This window comes from Lathamus discolor, chromosome 8, assembly GCF_037157495.1.
Source record: "Lathamus discolor isolate bLatDis1 chromosome 8, bLatDis1.hap1, whole genome shotgun sequence".
Taxonomy (NCBI): Eukaryota; Metazoa; Chordata; class Aves; order Psittaciformes; family Psittacidae; genus Lathamus; species Lathamus discolor.
The window spans coordinates 21,876,464-21,903,398 of NC_088891.1; the positions used below are offsets into that span (position 1 = coordinate 21,876,464).

A 26,935-nucleotide genomic window follows, 5' to 3' on the forward strand; every position below is an offset into this window, starting at 1 on the left:
ATGGCCTTAGGCTCAGAGACACACATCTCAGCGTGAACTCAATAGATCTTGGCTTTGAACAGCCACACAGAATCCTTGGAAGGGGATGCTCTGCTTCCTGCTGGGCAGCTCGCTTCAGGAAGAAAAGTTATTTGCTTTACAGAATGCCAAAACCAGAAGGATAAGGGGCATTCAGGGGAGTGGAGCGGAGCTGGGCATGGGTCCCATGCTCCTGTATTCAAGACATACTACTCTGCGACACTTGACTTGACCACAGCGAAGCCCAGCCTTCTCAGCAGTCCATGACCAGCATTTCTGTTCAGCCCTCAAAGGCCACGATATGCAGAGAAACACCATCACATTGGCTGGAGTGTCCAACAGACCCCCAAACCCTCTTCCAGCCGTCAGTGAGAGAGAACCGGGCTACCACAGAAGCTTTAAGCATTGCTGGATGTTTTCCCCCATTAGTTTTCAAAGCAAGGAACAGACAAGAAGCTTGTTTCAGAGTAAAAACTAACATCCCTGAAGGCAGCTTGGGAAGAGATGATACTTGCTGCCTTAGAGTACACAACCAGATCTTTCATCTCCTCCGAAGGCCAGGGAAGTCTGTGCTAGCCTGAGCCAAGAGATGTGATTTCCACGTGCAGCGCTTGAAAAGTCGGGGGTATACCACAGACACTTTTCGACTCCTGGAGAACACTGCCTCTGCTGCAGCAGGGAACATGACTCCACAACCCCCTTTCTTATTTGTTCTCTCAGGAAGCTGGTACGTGGACAGTTTTGGGACCTTTTGTACTTCAGCTCACTGTTATTTTATCACCAGTTAGCAACATAAAACTTTGGGTAATGCTTTTACATATATTTATAGTCTTACCAACTTAAAGCATGGGAACAAGATTAAAATGCCAACCCCATGGACACTGCCCTACTCCAAAGTATTTACACTGTCCAGCATGGCCAAAAAGGTAAGACATCTCCCGATGGCATTAGATGATGGAACAAAAAAAACTTCAAGAGCAAACACGATGCTCCAGCACTGACATCGAGCTTCAACAAGGATGTTGTGCAGCAGAGCACAGAATGTGAAGTTCTCCAGAAGCAAGTGCCTTGTTTGAAGAGCACCCCATCAGTACTGGATCAGTGTACGTTCAGGTGAGCACATTTTCAACCTAAGCGTTCCATGCCCATATGGAAAAAATCAGGCCTTTGTAGACCATTTCTGCTGTACCAGAAAGCCTGTTCAGGAGACCTCAATGCTGCCAAGCAACTCCAGCATAACACTTTAGATCTATTTCTGTTCCAAGTCAAATACATAAGCCTTCCAAAGCCTTGTCTAGAAAAAGGCTTCCATTTCTTCTTAGAGGGCACCAAACAGCCTCAGCATAAACACCAGGTTCATCAGTCCTTCTTCACAGCTCAGTATTTTGTTCTCGTTTCACGCAGACCTTTAACCAGAGCTAGTAGAAGAAAACGTGCAACACTTAAAAGAGCAAAGAAGAGAACAACCATTTGTAACTTCTCAAGGCACATTTCCATGCAGGTTTTTATTTCTGGGCCTCCCCACATAAGTTTGGGCTTCTGGGTGTGCAGAAACCATCGGTGAAGCCTCCTCATGAGCATGCCTAGTTCCTCTATGAACTCACCCAAAAGTTTTGTAGGCACAATAGCCCTTGGCTAGTTCAACACGTCTACTATTTGCTGCCTCAAAAACACCATCCTGCTTCTAAACCCACCTCCCGCGAGCTCCATCTGATCGCTCCTGAATCTCACAGCAATAGCGGACCATCCTCCCACATCCACCAGTGACGACTTTGCTGACTTGACCTAACCCACTGCTGATCCTTTGATGTCAGCTAAATAGAAATAACCCCTTCTTGGAATCACAGCCAGGTTTGTGTTGAAGGGACCTTCAAGCTCATCCAGTTCCAACCCCTGCCACGGGCAGGGACCCCTTCCACTGGAGCAGCTTGCTCCAAGCCCCTGTGTCCAACCTGGCCTTGAGCACTGCCAGGGATGGGGCAGCCACAGCTTCTCTGGGCACCCTGGGCCAGCGCCTCAGCACCCTCACAGGGAAGAGCTTCTGCCTAAGAGCTCAGCTCAGTCTCCCCTTGGGCAGGTTAAAGCCATTCCCCTTGGCCTGTCCCTACAGGCCCTTGTCCAAAGCCTCTCTCCAGGTTTCCTGCAGCCCCTTTAGGCACTGGAGCTGCTCTACGGTCTCCCCTTAAGGAGCCTTCTCTTCTCCAGGCCAAACAAGCCTTCTTGTCAGAAGGGAAAGAGCAAGAGGCTAACAAATAGACTAAGTAAGCATCATTATGTGCTGACTAGCTGGAATATATATTATTTAATACTATTTCCCAATTACCAATAGATATTGAAACCTATGTCTAGTAACAGCAGAGCAGCAGCGAGGCAGAAAAGACCCAAACTCCACATTAAGGCTGCTTGCCCTCAAAACAGGGAAAGCAGCAGCGTCAAACTGGGAAAAGTCATACCTTGTTGGATAGATTTTGCTGTCCTTTCATCAAAACCAAGTCTGCTCAATGCCTGGCAGCGAGCTGGACACAAAGCCAAATGCCTTCACAAGTGCAGCCTTGAAACAAAGATCCTCCTTGAACTCAGTAATTTGTGAATTCCTCCCTGAATACACCCCAAAGCTGACTTCTGCATTCATTGTGCTCAACTAGAGAAAGAGACAGCTTTTATTGTAGCACTGTATTGGGCACTGCTCAGAACAGTATTCATTGTCTGACACCCAGGTAAAAATCCCCAAAACCTAAAAATACTGCTGCTTGCAAAACCCATTTGATATCTCTCACTCAGCTCCTTTGACTCATGAGTAGCCCACTCATTTCAAACGTAGCAAGGGATTGCTGCAAGAAGGTCTAAATCTCAGTCTTGCCTTTACAAAAGGAAAACAGCAAATGTTTCTTGAGCTATCCAGTGGGATGCCCAACTCTGATCTCGGTGTGTGTGAACGCTGCACATTCCCAGCGAGCTGCTGAAACCCACTTCTAACGAGGAACAGGAAGCCCACCTTTTGTTAACAGCAGACCACTGACGCCTTCAAAACTGGTCTTTGCAATGAAACGCAACAGAACAGTGCCTCAAATAAGACAAGGAGACTACAGAATCTAGGGAAAGCACATGGGCAAGTTAAGGTAAGAGTCTACTCATGACACATGTATCATGACATGAAATTCTTTGTATCTTTTGGCTCATCAGGAACAGAGACCTGCTTACTCTATATATCATTATACAAAGTTACTTATGTTATACCCACTTGTGATAATCCTAACATGGAACTAGACTACGTGTTTCCAGAAGCAAGGAATCATTCATTATTACATGGTTCAACGGCATCCCAGCCTGAGCACACAGAGATGTTACGGCCGTGCTGAGGACGCTCATGAAGGTAACTATATTTCATCCTTCCAGTGCTCACCTCCACTCCTGAAACCCTGACCTGTTGGATAGAGCCTCCAAAGCTTGAAACTCAAACTGGAAAAGCCCACCCAGGGAGTATTTTACTTTGCAATTCCAGACAATTTAATGTTCTTCTCCCCCCGCACCTGCAGACACTGTGCAGGAAAGCAGCAGCCTGAAGAAAGTAGTGTGTGGCTCTGGGAAAAACACCACCCATCTTCACATGAAACATCTGCTTTTTGCTCTTATTTTTTCCTCACAGCAAAGCAAGAGAGCTTCCTATTTGGCTCCACCTGACACAAGAGCGGGGGTTACCCAACAAGAGAGCACCAAGTACCAGCCTGGGAGCATCCACCTCCATCAAACACTGAGGTACCATAAATATTTAAAAGTGGGATTTTGAACTCTCACTATCTTATCGAAAGAGGCTTTAAGGAACACTCTGATTGCAATCTGTCTTAAGTGCCTCTACACACTCACTCACCTTACATCTTCCTCTAACACGCACACTACCTGGATCACACACTGCATGATTACTATTATCACAGTGCACTGGGCTCATAGTTTGCATTTTTTCTGCCTCTTCTTTTCTCAGGTTCCCTTTCTGGGTTCCATGAGTCACAGAGTCGACATTCTTTTAGCATCTGCACAAGAAATGTTTCTACTCCCTGTCCCTCTGGGAAAAGAAGCCCTAAGTCAAGAGTAAAAGAAGTTGTCCCAAATGGCATTTATCTTCTTCGACACGCAGAGTCCCCATTCCCAGTGTGAATCCCAACATGCACCTTCATACAACCATATTTAAAAAAATAAATAAATTAGAGAAATCCTATTTAGTCCAAGGAGTTTTCTTGCAGATCTCTTTGACTCACAGCTGAAGATGAGCTGCTTTGGCTCTTCATATGCTTTTGAAGAAGAGAGTCACAAGCTCTGCTAGAGCACTTGCCTCTCCCACCTGCTGCAACAAGGATGATTTGCTCTACGTTCCCCCACTTACTACACTGGTTTACTAAATCATTAACAGACTTGCAATGTAATGCTCTTTAGAACAGCCTGCTCAGCTGATGCTCCTCCTCAAGCTTAAGCACAAGCTAGGAAGCCAAATGCAGATGTCTGAGACCCTTCTTCCTCACCTGACAGATTGAGGAAGCTTCCCATGCACTCAGGTGACACCACTGGCCCTCCAAAGAGGAGGTGACTCTTCCCAAGAAAAGCCTACTAACCTCCATTCATCAAGGCCTCTACTGCTCCTACAAGAGTTTTTGTAGGCTTCAGGTTCTTTGAAGCCCCTGGTTATCCCTTCTGGCTCTCCTCTTCCAGGTGCAAACCCCATTTAGGACAGACCAAGAACCCACATGTGGCCCAAAAGCTGGGAAGACACTTGCAGTCTAGAACTGGCACCAGGATGAAACAGGATCTTTGAAGGAAAACCCAAGCATGTTCTCCATGAGATGGGGCAACCAAAGAGCTGCAGCAACCCCCAGCAGGAATTTCTGCTTGTTTCTCCCCTGCATGTGCTTATTGGACCCATTTGTGAACAAGTGTAACTCATTATAGCAACAGGAGAAAACCAACCTAGTGATCCTTGGAGAGCTTTGTGCCAGGTTTGAGAGCTAGGGCAGCTCAGGAACAGGTTTGACGAGCACCAGCAGCAGTGTATGGGAAAGGCAGAACCAAAACCTCCCCTTTCGGGCACAGCAGTTACCATCACAGCCTCACAAGCTTTTAATGCTCCACAACAGAAGGTTTCAATACCAGGCAAGGTATCGAGACACAAGGTTTCATGTCTAGGTACAAAACTACATGAACAGCTCCTCAACCATACTAAAAAGGCTACTGGTTTAACAGCCCAATTGCTGATTAAAACTAGACTTTAGCAGGCACAGATCAGCAAGCTAAGAAACTAAAAAGCAATCCAAATTGGTGAGCCATGACATGAACACAAGCAATACAGTAACAGCGAAGCGCTGCACTCATTGTTGTATGTACTCCATGTAGTTAGTACAAGGCAGAGTAGGGCATTAACAGATGCATGCTTCCCTCATTGCTGTCCCTGCCCCATTCTGGGCCAACAGCCCATCACTGCCAGCAAGGAACGCCTGGCTGCCTGCTGGTCACGAGCCCACACTAGGAAAGCTGAAGGGAAGCATTATGATCACCTCCTCCCACTTCCTGCACAAAAAGGTGGAATTTGAAGAATTTTTCCCTTTTAAAGGGACCAAGAACTTCATGTTCAATTACTTTGTTCATCCCTTATTTCTAATTTTATCATCTGCATGGTTTCAGTTCCTATCTATCCCACCTCGAAGCACATGAGCTGCAGTATGTTGTACTGGATTGTAGATGTTGACATGGACATAACTGCCCAGTCCTACCAGCATTCATTTTCCAGACACGCTGAGCCCAGGTTCTGAATGCATCTAAACCATCAGCTTCCACAAACTCCTAGAACAACATAACCCAGAAGTTTGCTGCCTACTTTTTAAAGAAACCCTTCCAACCCTGGCAGTCCCAGACATTTTAGTCCCCCAAGGATGGGCAGCTGCTCTCCTGCCTTGAACTCAGCTGCCTGCTCTGCATGCTTCCAACTCTGCTGTGCTGAAGATGCCACCACCAGAAGCACACAACGCAACAGATACAGTCACACACTCACCCATTGAAGTTCACTCTGCGTATTACCCAATGACCCTGGTCCTTAATTAAACTAATACTTCAGCCCTCCAAAAAATTAAACAACGTCTACTACCTGTAGCAACCAAGAAACCAGCGTGCTAATGACAACCAAGTCAATGCCAAAGGGAGATAAACCCCGACAGTCCCAAGCCATGTCCATGGCAAACAATACAGGTTTTGCCCACTCACCTGCTAAAGAGTTTCTTTCACAAGCCCCCACTGCATCCTGAACATCAGCAAGCACACTAGAACCTTGAAAATCCTGTTTGACTTTCCAGCAACAACTTCTCCAACCCAGCTGGCAGCGTGCTACCAACTTCAGAGAAGTTGGGCACTTTTTGAGGGTGGCAGAAGAGCTCCAGAAGTCTGATTACACATGGAAGGCACCTTCATTACACTCAGAGGGTAAATTATGTATTTAATTAGCAGCAGCCTTAACAAAAAGCTGCTACAGTTGAACACGGAGGACAAGTCTCACTTCACACAAGGAAGCAAACATATGCAATAAAGCAGATGTCAGAACCATCTACCTCTGTGCACCGCCTCACACACACCAAAAACTTCTTCCAGAAGCTGGAATAAAGTGCTATTTTGCACAGATAAACTTAACATTGCCTCAAAGGCGAACATTACCATTCACAGTTAGGAAACTGCATCTGTAACGAAGCCACTTTGATTCGACTTCCACCTTCAATCCTTAATCTTCAGCGTAGCTGTCAATTAGAAATGTTCATTACCAAGTAATCTGCTCTGCGCACCAAGTCACATCTGTTGTCTTTGAAGCTGTAACAGCTCCCAGTGAGGACGGCTTTGTATCAGTGGATCACTTGTAGGCCTTTTGAACTGCATTCAGGCATAGAGTTAAGCACTGCCGGCAGCGGCACTGGAAGCGGCAGCCAATGATCCAACACAAAAAGCTTTTTGGCGTCACCAAGCCTCAAAGCTCTGTCAACCACAGAAAAGCAGCCTTTATGTTTTGCTACAGGCACAAGGAGGAGAAGTCCTTGTAACACAAGGTCAGAGCAAGCTTGCTAGAAGACTAAATTTAGCCACCTGTGCCTCAGGCAAGTGTGTTAGTTACGGGTAGCTCTGATACTGGTGCTGAGCACTGGTTCCAAGGGTAAATCCCTTGGAAGACTTGACTCCATTTAATTGCAAATGATCTCAAAGCTATTAATGGGGAGCATGATCTCAATTCCTCAAAGAGGAGATGTATGTGAATACCACCCAACACTAGCACCAGGACCCTGCAATACCGTTGTAAGGCTGCTGGAGAGGTATAAACTATTACTACACTCAATGTCAGCAGCAGTAAGAGAAGCTCAGGAAGATTTAACAGATGGGGTTTCAGCACAAATGTATTTTAGAACACCTCCTTAGCAAGCATATTTCCTACTCTAACACGCCTCACGCTACAGTCCTAACACGCCACAGAAGAGCGGATCAACGAGAACAGAGGGAATTACTGCAAGCTCTTGTAAATGTTAGCAGAGGCTGATTGAACAGTTTGTGAAGACAAGCCCCGGGTTACTAAAAGATGTCACGGGGAACAGCTTTGTAAAGCATTTAATAATTTGCCAAGCCAAAAAGACAGTGGTGACTCAGGTTCTTGAGCTATGTTGGGTGTTAGGATCAGTATCAGCTATGAGCCCACAGGACCACAGCGCTAGACTGTGGTTTCACATCTGGGATCACTGCAAGTGTTCAACAGAATCCACCCATAGAAAAACAAAAGTTAAAGAATTTGGTTTCAAGACACTGCTGGGAAATACTTCCATTCTCTGCCTCAGTCCTGCATGCCCTCAGAGACACTGAAGAACCTGGTTTGGTGCGAAAAACCCAAACAAGAATGGTAGTTTGATCACACCACCAAAACCAGGATTCGCAAGAAGACTGCACCAAGTCCAGAGGAGCAGAAAGATTACTGAGCTAGATATTGAGCATGTGGCCCCACAAGACAGATGTAAGCCATGCTCCACCCCCTCAAGCCTCTGCAAAGGGATGGTAACACAAAGGGCTGCCTGAACCGTTGGCGGTCACATGTAGCTGCTCTTTCATCCAGACCTGTCCCTGCAGCATTTCCAGCTGGAGGCTGCTGAGACCCTGGAGCCCCCCTCAGCCCGGATCCACCAAGCCAAAACCCTGAGCATCACCAGAGCAGCCAACAAGTTACACCCAACCCCCTGCCTTCAATCCTGTTGTCTCCTTAATGCTGAAGCACTCTGTTTTCTGTAGAAACCAGAAAGAACAAAAGGTTCCAAAACACCAGCTCCTGATCCTAGATCCTGACAAGTGAAGGCAACTCTGGCATGCACAGTGACTACTAACATTTAGGACTGACAAAAAACACCGAGTACCAGAGCTGTATCCAGTAAATCCAGACAAAACCAAAGGACTGCGTGTTGGTTTGGAGCCTAATACCAATTTTGGATTTTAACCACTGAATAACATAAATCTTGGTGAAGAGATTCTTCCCACAGAAGCAGAGCACACCCTAACTCTGATTTACCATCAGTGGTGTTGCATCTATCACCAGTAAAACTGAAGCCTGAGTGCTGCCAACACCTCACTGAGCTTTTTCAGAACTAGAAACCTGTCAAAACCTTTCCAAACAGAGGACAGCTGGGAAGCAATATCAGATGCTGAAGTGGCTATGGGCCTGATCTCAGCTGCAGAGTGAACTCCAAGGCCTCCAAATCACCTAACCTGGCACTGATGCTCCGCCAGCTAAGGAACGCCATGGCAAGCAGGACGGAACTGCCAACACAGGGAAAACATTTTTCAGGATGAGGAAGAACCTCACTACTCAGTGGATACACACAGAGCAGGTATTGTGGAAGGGTTTATTTCTACCTAAGAAGCTACTTAAAGCACATGCTGCCCCCAGCCCTCCCTCCCAGGGCAAACAAGAGTGTTGTTACCTGCTACTGCAGCCCTGCCAAAAAGCAACAGCAAGAACAAGTCTTCATGAGCATCCTAAAGGTGAGACCTTTGAAGTCTAACTTGGACTGGAAATGAAACAACTACAAAGTATGTGGTCTCCGCTTCATTAGAATAAGATGTTACAGGTTCTTAGGTTTAATTCGTTCGTTGAGACTTGTTCTGTTGAAATCTAGGAAATAAAAACATGTCGTAGAAAGCAGCCTTGGACATTACAGAGGAAGACAGTTACAAGATACCAAGGACAGCCAGAAAACAGGGTTTCTACAAGACTTGCAATTAAGCCGCTTGTACCAAAATTGAGAAGAGGTGAATAATCATAGAATCATAGCATGGTTTGGGTTGGAAGGGAGCTTAAAGCTCATGCAGTTCCAAAACCCTGCCACGGGCAGGGACAACTTCCACTGGAGCAGCTTGCTCCAAGCCCCTGTGTCCAACCTGGCCTTGAGCACTGCCAGGGATGGGGCAGCCACAGCTTCTCTGGGCACCCTGGGCCAGCGCCTCAGCACCCTCACAGGGAAGAGCTTCTGCCTAAGAGCTCATCTCAGTCTCCCCTCGGGCAGGTTCAAGCCATTCCCCTTGGCCTGTCCCTACAGGCCCTTGTCCCAAGCCCCTCTCCAGGTTCCCTGCAGCCCCTTTAGGCACTGGAGCTGCTCTCAGGTCTCCCCTTCAGGAGCCTTCTCTTGTCCAGGCTGCCCCAGCCCAGCTCTCTCAGCCTGGCTCCAGAGCAGAGCTGCTCCAGCCCTCGCGGCATCTCCACGGCCTCTTCTGGACATGCTCCAATCAGAACTGGCACTGCTGATGGAACAATATTATAAGCTGTATTTTAGAAGGATTCCTCTCATTTGTTTAACAGACTTTAAGAAGTCAGAGCTACACAGAATTTTGAGTCACAAAGGATGAAACCTTGAAGACTCAGAAAGTTTGAGATGCCTCAAATTGCTACTCTTCAGAAACCCACCTAAAGAACTTTATCCAAGGTAAATAACAACTCAGTTTCAATGCCCCTCTTTGATATTAATACTAGACAGATGCAGACAGATTTCCTTCATGTTTTTTCCTGTAGTGTGCTCTCTATTAATGTGAAGGAAGCAAAATGAATGTGTCCAAATCCATCCTCTGACTTAAAGCCCACAAACAAACATGCTGCACCTGGCAAAGGAACACTGAGTTTGGCGTGTTATTTCTACAGACATGAGGTGGCCCTCACTGCAGGTGCAACAAAGGTAAGTATTTAAGAAAATCAAATTCACAGATGCAGGTTCCAACCTCACCAGCACCCCAGATTTTCTGCTACATTAGAGGAGTTCAATCATTAACCGAGCTCCCGAGCAAAGGCCAAGATGGAAACGACCATATTTTCCAATGTAAAACGAGTATCTTGAAGACACACACGCTGCAGACTGGTTGTCTTCAGAGTTCAATCAGGGTTCTTCTACAAATTCATTAACTTCAGCACTGAAGTACAGTGGTTCCTTGCACGCTGAAACACCTCTAAAGGGAGCCAGTATTCCAGAGTTTTCTCAGCAGCATCATGGAATGCATGAACTCACAATGCTTTACCAACAGACACTAGGACACGTATATAGGACAGCAACCACTCAGGATACTGAATAAATGATGTGGCCCTGTCTAAAGCACCATGTGCAATATGGCCAGCTCCTCCTGGAAGCCTACAGCAACACAACTGCTTTGGGAAGAGGAAACCACAGCAGATTTCAGGACTGCAAAGAAACTTTCACTTCTTTGTGAATAGCCACAATGTTCCCAGCCTAAAGGAATGCTGTAACATAAGCATAAGGAAAAAAAGAAAATTAAATAACGGAGGAGAGCAGAGGCAGACAGGAGAACAGTTTTCCCATCTCACCAATGAGGATCCCCAGTTGCCATATTAAATGCCAGAAGTAGCAAATCCAAGGTATTCAATTGTTTTGCACAAAGCAGAAACTGTCAGGCTAATCTTCAGGGTGGAACTGCTGTCAACTCCTCAAGCTGTTAAGTTGTTACCCAGAAGAGATTTGTTCACAGACAAGCAAACCTGTCGGAATCTTCTGCTTTGGTAAGCGGCACCTATATGTTTTGGAAGATGAGGTGCTCTAAACAGATCTTACAAGAAGGAATAATGCATGAAAAGCCATGAGAAAATGGTGGTACTCCCACACTGATTGTGTTTCACTGGTGGTTTTACCAACTTCTAGAAATAAGTGGTCTTTAAAAAGGCAGGCGGTGCCTCAGGAGATGAAAAAAAAGGCGGAGAAAAAAGGAAAAACAAAAATTCAGAAGAGAAACTGTATTTTACAAGTTCAAATAATGCCTCTTCACTGTACTAAAAAAAACAACAACAACAAAAAAAAACCCAACAAAAAACCCCCAACAACGAAAAAAACCCAAAACCAAAACAAACCAAAAACAAAAACCCAGAAGTCTAAGGGGATTCAATATGGAATATAGTGGTGAAGTCAGCAGGTAAGTCTGACATTTCACCTCTGCACAGAATCCCAGACTGGTACAGTTCTGACCCCCTGCCACGGGCAGGGACAACTTCCACTGGAGCAGCTTGCGCCAAGCCCCTGTGTCCAACCTGGCCTTGAGCACTGCCAGGGATGGGGCAGCCACAGCTTCTCTGGGCACCCTGGGCCAGCGCCTCAGCACCCTCACAAGGAAGAGCTTCTGCCTAAGAGCTCATCTCAGTCTCCCCTCGGGCAGGTTAAAGCCATTCCCCTTGGCCTGTCCCTACAGGCCCTTGGTCCAAAGCCCCTCTCCAGGTTTCCTGTAGTCCCTTTAGGCACTGGAAGCAGCAGATCTTGCCTTTATCTTGAATGGAGGATGGAGTATTCAGATGAGCCCCCACCACGTGATCTGACCATGCCACAGAAGTTATAGAAGCCAAGAAGCCAACCCTGTCAACACAGTGAGGCTGAGTGTCCAAGAAGGAAATGAAATAAAAATTTGAAAGGTTCTTTTATATACATATAAAGAGATATTAAAAAGTCACATGATTTCTTACTTGGTTAAATAATCCAGACAATGTCTCCCAGCAATTAAAACTGGTTTTGACACACACTGTGCTGAGCTTGGCCATCTCCACTCTCCCTCCTTGCCTCCAGGAAGGGAAGCCCAGCAAATAAGGCTTTGAGAGGCAGAGGACCACTCGGAAGAGAAGGTGACAGCAACGACTTCCCCTGACATACAGAATCACACAGGAGGAAGACGGGGAGGTCCCTGCAGAGCTTCTTGGTTGAAGCTGCACAACAGTGCCTGAAAAACCCTTTTCTCCAGCTTTCACTGGAACCATTCAGGGCCATCTGAGCAGCCACAAACCAGGCAGCCAGGCCGGGCACATCACAACTGTCCTAAAGAACCATCTAAACGGATGCAGGGCTAATTATATTTTATAAAATGAAGTCATGTCTCAGGAGTCAGTTAGAGGTTGTTGTCTATTTTTTCCCCTTCCTTCTTTTGCAGGAGACAGTGTGCGAATAAGGAAAAGGCAAGGGATAGTTAACTGAAAATTAAACCCAAACAAATATACTACATGATAAGATACTTCAGAGCTCTTTGGAGAACAAAATCCTAGGATAAAAGGAAAAATCCCCCACATATATAAAATAACTGGTTAAAAAAGGGTAAAGTAGGGGGAAGAAAAGCACCACTGGTCAATTTTGTAGCAGAAGGGACTGGCCAAAGGACTCTGCTCTGCTACACCAAGCTGTGCAAGAGAAGGCTGTACGAAGATGCCAACATTTGTTACTGTGAATAATTCAACATGATCAGTAAGTAAGAGCAATGACTCTAAGAAATTGCAGTAAAATCTCGTGATATGAGTGGGTGACACAATTCAAGCACAGCACATCAGGAACAACCACCCTAACTTCAACTTGACAAAAAATATGACAGACTGATCTCGAGCCAGCATTGGGAAACAGGACACCAGGGCTGCAGCAGAGTATTCCACAAAAAACTGAGCTCCATGGTGCTTTGATCACTATGGAATGGGCAGAACGTCTGTAAGCAGAGACAATAACATAAATAAAACACAAATCCACAGCTCCCAGTGTTTTCTGAAGAGGCGCAACACCATAAACATCCCCTTCTGATCTGAGCAGCACCTCTGCTGACAGCCGTGTGTGCCACCCGTTCCTGCTGACACCCATCTTGAGAAGGTGGAGCAGAGCTGGCAGTGCCACAAAGAGCAAGGAAAAGAGATCTGGAAAGGGAAGTCTGAACAGACAAGGACAATTCATCCCAGCCGAAAGACCACCAGAAGAAAATAGTTTGCTAAAACTGTGAATGTCACAGAGAAAGCAAAGAAGTCATTTATTTCTTTCGGGGCTTTTTTTGGACACCCCCATTCTTTTCTGTCTCTTCCTCACATGCCGGCCATGCAACGCATAGCTTGCACACTCAGTGGCCAGCTTTGTGTCTCTCTCTACAAGGCAATGAACATCAAGATGGCTCCAAGTGAGAGGACAAACCCATGGAAAAGAAATGCGAAGGTTGCTAAATTCAAACACCCAGTTCAGGGGGGCATAAACTATAGGAGAGAGAAGGCGGCAGCATCATTTCCCCTGGTCAGATCTGCTGTATTTGTGTACTCCCCTACTCAGGCATCTGCTGCAGTTCCTAGTGAGCAGGATCAGGGACAGGTGGATTCCTGGTCTCATCTGGTAGCGCTTTTTAGGGCATTATACAGGATTTAATCTGTTAACCTGAAAGATGCAGCAGCCAATTGGTTCTGAAGAGCTGGAAATTAGTTTAAAAAACACAAAAAGGAGCAAATCTGGGTGTAAGGAAGACAGGACGCTGTCTGTGGACAAGGCTGCACTCGAACTCACCCAGCTCCCCTCGCAACGGTGTTCTGTGAACCTCCCAGCTCAAGCACTCCCACCAGAACATTTTCCATCAGCAGCTTTGCCATAGGAAGTCAAATTGTTGTCAATACAGAAAACTGGAGCAGCATAAAAATTCCTGTGGAACAGCCAGATAAATGGACAGGACTGAGGCAAGGTTGTGGGCTTCAGACTTCGCAAGAAACAGTACTACAAGCCGGAAGGCTCTTTAATCCAAGGAAATCCAAGTGAGACACTGGGTTTTAGCTTGTTGCTGCGACCCGTAGGCCACCAACCTCCTTCAGACATGAAGAAGCCCAGCACAAAGACATTACCTGCAGCACAGAAAGCCCTCCCCTGCCATTCTGTGCCCTGCTTTGGTCAGTGGGAATCAGGATGAGCTTTAAGCAAACACAAGTGCAGAAGAGATCGACAGAGAACTTCGAAAAGAGCAACTGCAAAGGTTGGTGTGTGTGGTCTGAAAATAAGAAGCCATAGGGTGAGTGCTTTCTGAAAGCACTGAAGGAGAGACACAAACACAGAGAGGTATGTACAGTCCACCACTGTGGCAGGAGGATAGCAGAAGAGCCTAACAAGAAGCCCAAATTGGCCTACACCAGCAAGAGCAGGATAGACTGCAGGAGCTGGGCCTGGTTAGTCTAGAGAAGAGCAGACAGAGAGGATCTCATCAATGCAGATCAATACCTCAAACGCAGGTGCCAGGAGGATGGTGCCAGACTCTTTCCAGGGGTGCCCAGTGACAGGACTAGCAGCAGTGGCCACGAACTAAAACACAAGAAGTTTTACCTCGACACATGGATGAACTTCTTTCCGCTGCGGAGTGGCAGAGCCCTGGCACAGGCTGCCCAGGGGGGCTGTGCAGCCTCTGTCTCTGGAGACATCCCAAAGCCACTTGGACATGCTCCTGTGTGACCTGGTCTGTGTGGCCCTGCCTTGGCAGGGGGTTGGACTGGATGATCTCCAAGGGGCCCTTCCAACACGAATAATTCTGTGCAAATAAGCTGCTACAGCGCAGCAGGGTAAAGCAGAGAGCTGCACCTTGCCTTCCCCACAGCCCAACAGCTCTTAAGAAACAAAGGCGGAGCCAGGACACTTTGCTGTGTCCAGAAAAACCAATTTCAGGGCAGATGATGTTTGAAGAAAGACTTGTACCTACGTACTTCTGCACAGTGTAAGCATAAAGCCTGGTTTTAGCAAGGGGACAGCCTGCAGTTTCACTGAGTCGGCAGCATTTTTGCCCAAAGGCTGCAGTTGCAGCTGAAGCAGTGCACCGCCAGCAGGACCTGCAGTGTGAGAACACAGCCTGCCTGGCCAGTCCCCCCCACCATCCTCCATGCTCTCAAAGTACATCGGGGGCTTTCACTAAGAATTACTGTTTTTTCTACACACCATGATGCTGAAATTACTTTGTGATCTGGTCACCCCTCACCAGTGGTCACCTTCCCTACACAAGGACTGGCAGCATCTCCAGCTCATTCCTGGCTCAAAGAGCTGCAGTGTCAGCCCGGCTTCCCATGGAGACAACCACTCCATGCCTCTCACTACAACAGCAACACGACAAACTTCAAATTCTCCTATCAGTAATGTTTCACCTGGGTAACACTTCCAAAACTTCAGCAACTGGCAAGCAGTGAGGAATCCTCCGTGGCTCCTGCAGCTTTAAGAGAACAACTTCCCCAGGCTCGGGGCTCAAAGGTGCTCTTTGTAGTTTTTGGAATGCACCTGTGGGGAAGTGCTGCTGATATTTGGGGATAGCTTCTCAACAGCAACAAAGCTCCTGCTTCCCAGTTCACCCACCATCCTCTCCCGGCAGGCTGACAGCACCAAGTTACCCCCAGAGCGCTAGACTGGGGGTCGGGATGGTTCAGTGAGGTAAATCAAGCCAGGGGCAGGGAGCTGAGAAGAGGCAAAGGCAAGTCCTGAGCGCATGGGGAGTGGCAGCACAGGCCAGTTACACACATGCATTAGGTCACTGATAAAAAAAATGACCAGGTCTGAGATCACACCCGGGACAGTGGGACCTGAGCACTGTGAGGCCGCAACAGGGAAAAGAAAACCTGCCATGAATCAGGGAACAGGAGGCAGCGCGGACTGAGGACTGACCATGAGCTCGTCCCCAGTACACAACGCTTCCTACCAACGGAAAAGTCACTGTTAAGAGGCTGCAGAGGAAGGCCAGCAGCAGTGCAGCACATGGAGGGAAGATGAAGACTTACGAGCAGTTTGGACAAGGCGATGAAGCCCAAACCTTAAAGTTTCATACACCACCAAACAGCAGACACACGTTTCCCAGATACAGGGGGACGTACAACTTCTTCACACAAAGAAGCTATAAATACACTCCCAGGGAGTGCTTTGATTCCCTCGCACCTAAGGACACGCTCAGGCTCAGAACAAAAGTGCCCAGGCTGCCTGCAGCCTCCTCCTCGGCAGTGCCCTGCCCCGGCCGGGGACTGACCCACAGCCCGCGGCGGGCGGGCGTCCAGCCACCCCTTCCACATCCCCCCTTTGTGACCGAGCTCGCAGCCCACAACACCCGGAGAAAGCCGCCCCTGAGCAGCCGCTGCGAGGCCACTGCTCCTCTCACCGGGCCGGTTCCCTCACACACGAACAGGTACCCCCGGATCCCAGCTCCACCAACGACCGGACCCCCCAGCGCTCCCGGGAGAGCTACGGAAGCCCCTGCGGCCCCCGGGGCCGCCCCGTGCGCGGCCTCCGCCCGGCTGGAGCCGACAGAGCCCCAGGAGACCCGCGGCTCCGAGCTCGGCGGAGCCTCCCCCGCCACCGCGGGCGGCGCGGCCCCTGCAAGCGGCTCGGCCGCGGGGCGCAGCGACCGCCCCGCCGCCGCCCAGGCCCAGCTGCGGCAGCGGCCCCGGCGCCCCCCGCGCCCGTACCTGTGTCCGGCGGCGCTGGGCTGGGCTCGGCAGGCGGGCGGGCCGGGCTAGGCTGGGCCGGGCCCCGCCACTGCTCTCCCCGCGCCCCGCCGCGGCTCCTCCCTCCGCCGCGCTCGACGGGGAGGGCCCCGACCCGGAAGCGCTCAGCCCCTCGCCCCGCCCTTGCCGAGCACCGCCCTATGGAAGCAGCGCGCCCGCGCCGCCCACAACCGCTTCCGGGGCGCCGCGGCGGCAGGTTCGCCCTAGCAACCGCGTTGCGTTGCTAGGCGGAAGTAGCGCGGCGGCTGCGGGCAGCGGAGCGGGGCAGCGCAGGGCGCTCGGCACCGCCGGCCCGGTCAACGCCTCCCGCACAAAGGCGCCGCATCCGTGAGAGGGGCGGAATGGGCTGTAAGAGGGGATTAAAGGCCCCGAGGGGGGCGGCGAACCACGAACATCCACCCCAGCGATGGAGGAAGCGCTGCCCCGGCCGCCCCCGCCCGCGGCACCCGCGGGAGGTGCCTGTAAAGGGGCGCGTTGGGTGGGAAAGCCGGAGCGATGTTCCCTGGAAACGGTTACAAGCAGCGGGAGGTGGCCCCCGCGGGCAGCCTCGGGAACTGGAATCGTGTCTCACGTTGCCCCGACCACGAGCGAGCCGCGGGTCACTTCTGGAAAGCCCCCTGGACGTCTTGCTTACATCCACGACGCACACCTTCAGATGATCTCTTCTCCCCTGCATCCCACATTCCCGAGGCAGGTTTGTAAAATGTCCCCTGGTGCCGTAATTGAGCGGGGAAAAAAAGCTCGGTTTCAGTGAAGTTCCCCTGTATTTTTTTGCGTACTCTCCTTTTACCACACCTGGGCAGTCTGCTGGCTCAGGTACCACATCCTACCTTTGAACTTGCTGTTAACATCAGAAGTAGAATGTCTTAATCCGGCCACCTCAAAGCCCACCCTGATGGTGGAGTCCCCATCCTGCAAGTGTTCACACCCCGTGGAGACGAGGCCTCAGTGCCATGGGGCAGTGGTGGCCTTGGCAGTGCTGGGGAACGAGTGGACTGGATGAGCTGAAAGGGCTTTTCCAACCTGGTTGATTCTGTGATCCCAAGCTCTGCTCTGGCATGAGCTTGTTTTGCCCTTCTTGTGTCACCCTTCTTGCTTCTTTGGGATCTTAATCATAGAAAGAGGAAGAACACTATTAGCATGACCTCACCTTGGATAAAAAGGAAGAGGGAAGAAGTGCTTTTGCAGCGCTCAGACTCAGAGACCCCATTTTTTAAGTGCCATAAGGAGAAAATTGTAGAAATTCACAGAAGCAGCTCGTGGTGTCACTCTGCAGCAGGATGCGGAGGGCTCAGAGCAGCCGTGTCCCTCTTTGTGGTTTGAAATATGCTGTGTCCTTCAGTAGAAACTCCCCTGCCATCTGAATTTTCCCAGTTTCTGCTCTGAACCATCTGGGAGCTCCCAAGGAATCTTCATCCTGATAAACTGTTTGTCATCAAACTTTTCTTTCCTGTGAGGGTGCTGAGGCGCTGGCACAGGGTGCCCAGAGAAGCTGTGGCTGCCCCATCCCTGGCAGTGCTCAAGGCCAGGTTGGACACAGGGCCTTGGAGCAAGCTGCTCCAGTGGAAGGGGTCCCTGCCCATGGCAGGGGTTGGAGCTGGGTGAGCCTTAAGGTCTTTTCTAACACAAACCAGGCTGGGATTCTGTGGTTCTATGAATTTCAGTCCAAGCCATTCTTTAGGTCAGTCATACGAAACATGCAGATTCTCGGTAGTCCTGTGATAATCCCTTGGGAGTCTACCACAAGACAGGCCCCCATGCTGAAAGACATATGGAGCAAAAGGAGCATGCAGCTGACCCAAAAACCTTTCTGTTAGATTGGGCCAGTCCTATGGGAGGTTTTCCCAGGCAACGCTCGGCTCCTCATCCTCAACTAAGCCAGGTGGGAGCTGGACTGATTCCTGAGTGCCTCGGTATGGACAGAGGGGAAATGTCCTGCTATCATTCCTGAAAGCACTGCGGCATCTCCTGTTGGGAGGAACTGGCTCGATGCCGTGGGGTGCCGGGCTGGAGCTGTGGGAAGGACAATACGCCTTTGTCCGGGACAGTGGGAAGGACAATGAGGCTCCTGTTCAGGATCAGGCACAGGGCGGCACGACACTGACACAAGCAGCATGGGCAGGAGGGACCCTACAGGACACAAGCGCAAAGAGGCCTCGTGCCCTCTGGGGTGATGCTGTGAGCATGCAAAGAGATAAAAAACACCACAAAGTCATAGAGAAAAAAAAGTAATTAAAAGAGCATTTTTTGGTAGGAGAGTGAGAGCAGAGGAGCAACCACATAGAACGAGAAGGTACCAGGATCTTGATGGAAATACCTCCTGTAATCATTCACCCCAGAGCATGAATATACATGGGCAGACTTGGCATTCACCAAAATTAACAGTGCTCCTGTGCAAGAGGGCATCCTGTGCACCTCTCTTAACATCAGCACACAGCACCTGAACTCAAAACTGCATCATCCACAGCAGGGGGACTTCATTTCAAGGAGTGGGAACTACAAGAGCCAGTGATGGTAAGTGGACACAGCACGTGCCACAGTGAGGAGGTCCCCGAGGTCTCATGCTGGATTTCCCTCTGTGGGGTGAGAGGGCAGCAGCCCGGCAGTTCACAGCCCTTCCCCACCGCTCTGTCTTGTGTCCCCACACAGGGACATCTGCCCCCTGCACCACCCTGGTGTGGGAGCAGGAGGAGATCCTTCCACCAGGCCCAGAGAGATCCCCCAGGAATGTGCAGTCCACCCGGCTTCAGGCACAAGGGGAGGAGGCCTCTGCTGGAAAAAGCTTGAACATGCTCTGGAGCAGCAGCAGCTTGTGATTACTCTGTATTACTGGAAGAGGGAAAAGCTTCAGGTGCCAGGGGTGGGAAAAGGTCTGTCGCATCACTCCCTCTTGCTCAAAGATAATTCTGCCCCCTAAGATTTCAAAATTCAGCATATTCTCCTCCTCTGCTCCACTCTCCTGAGGCTCCACCTGCAGCAGTGTGCCCAGCCCTGGGTGTCACAGCACAAGAGAGACGTGGAGCTGTTGGAGCAAGTCCAGAGGAGGCCACGGAGATGCTGCGAGGGCTGGAGCAGCTCTGCTCTGGAGCCAGGCTGAGAGAGCTGGACTGGGGCAGCCTGGAGAAGAGAAGGCTCCTGAAGGGGAGACCTGAGAGCAGCTCCAGTGCCTAAAGGGGATGCAGGGAACCTGGAGAGGGGCTTGGGACAAGGGCCTGTAGGGACAGGCCAAGGGGAATGGCTTGAACCTGCCCGAGGGGAGACTGAGCTGAGCTCTTAGGCAGAAGCTCTTCCCTGTGAGGGTGCTGAGGCGCTGGCACAGGGTGCCCAGAGAAGCTGTGGCTGCCCCATCCCTAGCAGTGCTCAAGGCCAGGTTGGACACAGGGGCTTGGAGCAAGCTGCTCCAGTGGAAGGGGTCCGTGCCCGTGGCAGGGGTTGGAACCGGATGAGCTTGAAGGTCCCTTTCAACCCAAACCAGTCCGGGATTCTATGAATCTATATTATACCCTTAGGGTTTCTTATTTTCTAAACACATGATGTCCCCTCCAAAACACCCTGTTTGTGCTCACTCTGCAGTTGCTTCTGGAGCACCCAAGAGTGCCTGTGGAAACACAAATCCAGTTGCGCCAGCAGTTAACACCCCGTGCTCCCCCCCACCCATGTCCCCCTTGCGAGACGTGCCCCCAAGCCACCCCTCACCCTTTTCACCCTTCCTACTCCAACATTTCTGCCCGTCTGACAGAAACTCAGTCCAAGCGCCAGCACTGAGGGACAAGAGGAGTTTTGGCCATTCCATGGGGAACCAGCCCTTTTCCCAGCAGACAAGCCTTGCTTCTGCTGGCTGGGTTGGCTTGAAGGAACTGGGGCCATGTCGGTTCATCCAGCATCCCCCAGGAAAGGTACAGGTGCCCCCAGCCCGGGTCAGAAGCTGCTCCTGGACCTTTCATGCATTGTGAGGAGCAGGTTCCCATCACTGCCCCTCTGGCACTGGCTTTCAGGAAGCCAGAGCAATTCAGCTGGTGACACAGCAGCTGATGGTGCTGATGCTGTTTTCCCGGGGACACCTGGTGATGTAACACTGAGTCTCAGAACATGGCAACAGTTTCAGCCCCTCATCCATGTGCTTCTGTATTCCCACCACCTTACCTAAAAGATAGACTTGAAGGCCGAGCCAGCCTTTGGTAGCTGGAGGTGCTGCTGACATCTATTGTCAACTCTGGGTACTTATTTCTTTCACAAACAAACATAGAAAGTAATTTGAAATTCAGAGCTTAGACATTACCAACAGTCAGAGGAAATACAGAAGCTAAGAGATTAATGAATTGGTCAATGCTGGGCCTTACGTTTGCCAGCAGGTCTCTGCTTGTCCTGTTCTGTGTTCCAAATCAAATTGCAGATCCGCATCACAGAGGCACTCACACGCGCCGGCTCCAGCTGGGTTTGTCAAAAGTCATAAAATGAAATTCCCCCTTGGCCTGTCCCTACAGGTCCTTGTCCAAAGCCCCTATCCAGGTTTCTTGTAGCCCCTCTAGGCTGAACCAACCCAGCTCCCTCAGCCTGTTTCCAGCCTCTACAGCATCCTTGATGATCCAAGACCTGGGAATCTGTGTGAGGACAGTCCATCAGTTGTGCTTGTTCAGCCTGGAGAAAAGGCAGCTCAGGGAAGACCTTATCACCATGTTCCAGTATTTAAAGGGTGGCTACAAAGAAGATGGAGACTCCCTTTTTACAAGGAACCCCATGGAAAAAGACAAGGGGTGATGGGCACAAGTTCCTCCTGGAAAGATTCCAACTGGACACAAGGGGGTTCCCATTTTTCACAATGAGAACAACCAGCCACTGGAATAATCTCCCCAGGGAAGTGGTGATTCCCCAGCACTGCACACTTTTAAGACAGGGCTGGACAGGGCCCTGGGACATCCAGTCTAGGTCATGCTTTGCCCTAGAAAGGTTGGCCCAGATGATCCTTCAGGTCCCTTCCAACCTGGGATTCATGGTTCTATGATGATTGAACACTGTTTGTTTTAATTAACCTTCACCCCAGCAAGTGAGAGCTATACAGCTCATTGACGTCTTTTCAAATCCAGGTTTTCCATCTTCAGTCAAAGAGGTTGTCGTGAAGATTTTTACTTCACTAAAGACAGGACACACATGTATTTTTAGAATGATTCAGTGTTTTAGAAAACCAAGGATCTGCTTCCTAAAACCAGAACAGGCACAAACATGCAAGTCTCTGACACGCACGAGGCAATCAAGACATAAAAGCTACACTATGTGCAGGAGTCTCTGAGGAACTCAAGGAAACCAAGATAAAAACTAAACCAGCAACTTATACTGAATGCTGAGTTTCAAAATGTATGTATTAATTTCACTGCAATATTCTTGCAGTCTCTCCTACTTATACTTTTAGTCCTCTACAACGGCTGTATGTAAGCCATAAACTGTACAAAACCCAGCTTGAGCACAGAAGATGCAGTTTATCATTGAGGTCGGAGTCACATCACGTCTGTTGTTCTTCAGAGGATTCACCATCTTCTGTAGGATCTGGTGGCAGGGGTTGGGCTCTGTAAAAAGCATCAATTCAAAAGGGTTAGCAGAGCTCGATCAGCTCTTGTTTGAAAGGCTAACAAAGCCCTTTTCCAGGAGGCTAACTGACTTTAACTATCTCTAGACTGCACATCAAGACTTTAAGACTGACACAAGCTGCTTTATCCTAAGCTCTGGAAGCCCAGGTGAAGCAGCACACACTGATCTTTCAACTGGGAGAGCCTAATTCAGAGCAGAAAACATTGTACACTGATACAGCCTCAGACATTCTCAAAGCATCCTTCTTGACCCAGGAGGCCGCATGCAGGTCCACACCATTTCCAGGAACCTGTGAACTTAATTCTCATTTCACACCCAAGTTTCAACCCATGTGACTGAAAATAACCCCCCCAGTTGTGCAGTTAAACGAGTCCAGCTCTTGCTTCCTCCAGAACACCCAGGGAAGCTCCGAGTTGTTTTAGACAGTGGCACTGTGCAGTCTTGACATGGGTATCACCACGCGGTCCTCACTCAGCCAAACAAAGTAAAAATAGCAGAGATGAAAGGTGTACAGCACTACAGTGCACACCTTTGTTTCTCTGAGGTGGGGTGTGCTTAGAAGTCTTGGTTTACCTTCCTTCAAGACAATTCAGGAATAATTCTCATGGGGGAACCTCAGGTGGCTTAATATTATCTATATTTGAGAGAAAAACCCTTGACAATTGAGAATAGAGTGTTTGTAAGACACAGCTACCTTTTGAGTCAGTAGTGCAGCCCACAAGTTAATCTCAGAAGCATCGGCTCGGGAGAGCAATTCAATTTCTGACATAGAGAAGGCACCTCCAGTCTCCTAAGCCTTTCTGAAACAGAGATGACAGCCACAGAGCATCACATCACTCTGGTCTGTGTGCAGTGTGTCTGAGCACAGAGAATTTCTCTGAACTACAAATCACTGTACCCATTTCTGGCAAAGCCCCGCGAGGTCAGTGGAGACAGGTGCTGCGTTTCGCCAGACTTTACTAGAAACAGGATTTCAAGGAGCATACAAAGGTCAAGAGACACACTGACAACTTTCAGCTCCTTCAAAAATCAATTGTAGTTTCAAAGCAGTCACAGAGGAAGACTCATCACATCTGTTTCATCCAAGGATGAGCTGACAGACTCAATACAGCCTTGCAGGCAGACAGGCACATTGTCTTCTGTCTTATTTGAAAGCACCAGGGATTTGGCTGTTTAATGCCACCCCACAGACCACACTGACAGCACCAGGGCACACTTTGAAGCAATGACACGGAGCATCAGCTGCGTCTGTGCTGCTGCTGCCCTGCAGGTGGGCTTAGCTCTGTCATGCTTCAGACAGCTTTCTAAATTGCTTTGTTTAAAGGAAGTGAAGATGACGCTCAAGCTATGTGTCCCAAGAGCCCAGCTGCAGCCAGTCACCAGAACTCGAGTGCACAAACCCGGTTTGTATTGCATTTTGCCTCTGGCACACTGAGCATCCCTTCCCTGCCCCTCGGCCCTGAGGTGCGGCACTTGTGCACCTCTGCCCGACCCAGCAGAGGTCCAGGTGACCTGCAGATCTGGCAGGAGTGCAGTGGTGTTGCCTGGCTCCAGGCAACCTTAGAGGAGAAACTGGTTGAGGACCACAGCTAGCTTGGGAAAAGGAAGGCAAAGGGAAGAGCATCCCAATTTCAGGATGTGGAGACTTGCAGTGCTGTTTCCAAGCTGAAGAGAGAAACCTTGATTAAATAGGTTCCCCAATGCCCCAGCGGTTTTCAGGAGGCTGCGGGCAGAGGGGCAACAGCTGACACCTACATTTCAGCAGTCAGCCCCTGGCTGTCGCTCCCTGCCACCTCCCCGTCGGACGTCCAGTTCTCCTTCTGCAGCTGCTGCAGGAACTCACCAATGCCCCTCTGCCAAGGGGGGCAGGCCTCACGCACACGGGGTTCCCTACCACACAGCGGCCTTTGCCTGCGGGGAGAGCGGCCGCCAGCTCCACCAGAGGCCGGGTGGGAGGGATGGAGGGACGCACCCCACTCTCACCTCTCGTAGTGGTCAGCGACGGTCCAGCACCGGGGCTGCTGGATCCCAGCACCTTCCGGGGGCCCGGCAGCACTGCAGGGAGAGCGGAGAAGTGAACCGCGGTGCGGGCCCCGGGCCCCGGGCCCCCGGCTCCCGGCTCCCGGCCCCCGGCTCCCCCGCGTCTGCCACCCCACGCGGGAAATACCGCGCGGAAGCACTATTGGCCAAGCGCAGGCCAATGGGAACGCGTAGGGCCGGCGGGGCCCCGCCCCCTCAGCACCACCCCTCACAGCTCCGCCCCTCAGCGCGGGCTCTGCCGTCGCGGGGCCGCTGAGCCCGGTCCGTTCCGCGCGTGTGAGGGTCCTGGAACCGCGGCACCGCGGCACCAGCCAGGCTGGAAAAGCCCTTTCAGCTCACCCAGTCCAACCCCAGCACTGCCCAGGCCACCCCTGCCCCATGGCACTGAGGCCTCGTCTCCACCGGGTGTGAGCCCTTGCAGGGCCGGTGCCTGCAGCCCTGCCCTGGGCAGCCTGTTCCAATGCCTGAGCACCCTCTGGGGCAGGAATTGTTCCTCAGCTCCATCTAAACCTGCCCTGGTGCACCCTGAGGCCGGTTCCTCTTGTCTGTCAATCGTCACCGCAGTCCCTCCCAGGCAGGGCACGTCCATCCCTCCTGAAGGCTGCAGGGCCATGGCCCCCACCCGACCTCAGCTCCCCTGACGGGCCAGCCCTTCACTGCCCTGGGCAGGGGGTGGCACACGGGGGAGCAGCCACACTGCTCCCAGCAGTGACAAAGCGCAATGGCTGTGCTGAGCTGTGCCATCGAAAACGCTGAGGAGAGGGACATTGCTCCCTTCTCGGGTGCTTGCAGGGATGAAGCCTTGGCTCCCAACAGGCTGCTGCCTGCCTAAAGCGTGTTAAGAGCATGTCAGTGCAGCCGGGAGCCCAGAAAGCCCTGCAGCGTTCAGGACCATTTATTCCTGTACCCATGTGAGTTGAGGTGGGTTCAGGGTGAGCTGACAGGGAACAGGGTGGGAGAAAACTGCTCCGTGAGAAAGGACACTTCTTTGTGAGTTTTGTTCCCAGCAAGATCTGTTCCCAGGTGAAACGCACCACGAGACTGGTGGCACGTCAATGAGCGGGCAGTGCCAGAGGGGAATCCAGGCCCCCGGCGAGCAAACTGATGTTCCTGGGGGGACACCGGGCAGGTGGGAGGGACACGGAGCCCACACACGGGGATGGGACCATTTGGTAGCTCCAGGCTGCACCTGAAGCTCCCTCTGACACGCAAGTGAAGTCTTGCCGTGAAGGTTCAGCTACGCAGTGTGTGTGCGGACGGCCAGGCACCCCAGTTCCTCAGGTTATGGCGGTGTCAGCTGTGCCCTGCCAACGCGATGTGAGCTGCAGGGCTCTGGCAGCTGCTGGGGCCGGTGGCATTCGCTTGGCCAGGTGACGGACCTCGCACTCCCACTCCCGGCCAGGGCCGTGTTTCCTCACAAACCACGCCGTTTTCGCCCAGCAGGTCCGATGGCTCAGCCGCGGTAGGTCCCAAATACATTCCCTCCCTTTGCGGCACTTATCGCTCCCTTTCCCTTTTGGTGTCCGTTTTCATGCGTGTTTGCTTAACCAGGCTTCAGCGCCGGCCTGTGTGCGGGGCTCGGGCTGCGCCCCGCCGTACCCCCAGCTCCTCCAGCCCCGCGGGGCAGCGGGGCCGCGCCCGGAACGGTGGCGGCGGGGCCGCGTTCCCGGGGGCGGGGCGCGGTGGCGTGCCGGCGGTCCTGCACCGATTCACTTCCCCCGCGCGGAAGATGGCGGCGCCCAGCGGGCTGCTGGCCTGGTGCGTGCAGCAGCTCCGCGGGGACTTCGGGCTGGACGTGGGCGAGGAGGTGGTGAGGTGAGCGGGCCCGCTCCGTCCGCGCCGGCGGAAGGCGCTGTGGGCAGAGCAGCCCCCGCGGAGCGCCGCGGCCGGTGCCGCTCTGTGCGCGCCGCTGCCTCGCGTGCGCCCGCCGGGGCGCGTTGGGCGGCTCCGTGTTTTACGGGGCCCGGTGGGGACTGGAGCATGCGGGTGGAGTTCTCAGTGCCCGGCAGAGGGCCGGGGGTGGTGGGGCTGTGCTGGGCCGGAAGTAAGAGCATAGAGATAGGGAGTGCTTCGTGCTGGAACGGACCCGCCAACTCACCCAGCCCCAGCCCTGCCAGGGCAGGGACCCCTTCCACTGGAGCAGCTTGCTCCAAGCCCCTGTGTCCAACCTGGCCTTGAGCACTGCCAGGGATGGGGCAGCCACAGCTTCTCTGGGCACCCTGTGCCAGCGCCTCAGCACCCTCACAGGGAAGAGCTTCTGCCTAAGGGCTCATCTCAGTCTCCCCTCGGGCAGGTTCAAGCCATTTCTGTCAGATTAAAGCCATTACAATATTATATCTCATAATTTTTTTTTGCAGTGAAATAGCCACAAGATATTTCCCAAAGACTGTCTCTCAAAATTTGACTTACAAACCCACTTCATGGTCTCTACAGAAAAGAGAGACAAAAGTTGCATACGTGTGCAATTAGACTGTTGTTTTCCTCAGATCAGAAGCCCCTTTACCCGTTTTTCTCCAT

General features: G+C 51.1%; 2 protein-coding genes and 1 long non-coding RNA gene across 6 annotated transcripts in view; 1 reads left to right on the forward strand and 2 right to left on the reverse strand.

Moving 5' to 3' along the window:
- Positions 1–16,906, reverse strand: part of CSNK1G1 (casein kinase 1 gamma 1) — a 108,625-nt gene extending 91,719 nt beyond the window's left edge. For all 3 annotated transcript variants that reach the window (XM_065688101.1, XM_065688100.1, XM_065688099.1), the window contains exon 1: positions 16,757–16,906. The gene's annotated coding sequence lies outside the window, so the exon portion shown is untranslated. The remainder of the gene's footprint in view (positions 1–16,756) is intronic.
- Positions 16,907–22,268: 5,362 nt separating this feature from the next.
- Positions 22,269–24,450, reverse strand: LOC136018893 (uncharacterized). Its single transcript, XR_010614627.1, has 3 exons — positions 24,362–24,450; positions 23,073–23,178; positions 22,269–22,356 (listed from the first exon to the last, which is right to left on the reverse strand). It is a non-coding gene; the product is annotated as an uncharacterized LOC136018893 (long non-coding RNA).
- Positions 24,451–26,099: 1,649 nt separating this feature from the next.
- The window catches only part of TRIP4 (thyroid hormone receptor interactor 4), a 31,296-nt gene continuing 30,460 nt past the window's right edge, over positions 26,100–26,935 (forward strand). The window contains exon 1 of one of the 2 annotated variants that reach the window (XM_065688123.1): positions 26,100–26,233. In XM_065688123.1, the coding sequence (XP_065544195.1) occupies positions 26,148–26,233 (86 nt within the window). In that variant the 5' untranslated portion in view covers positions 26,100–26,147. The remainder of the gene's footprint in view (positions 26,234–26,935) is intronic. The other variant, XM_065688124.1, reaches the window with a different exon arrangement.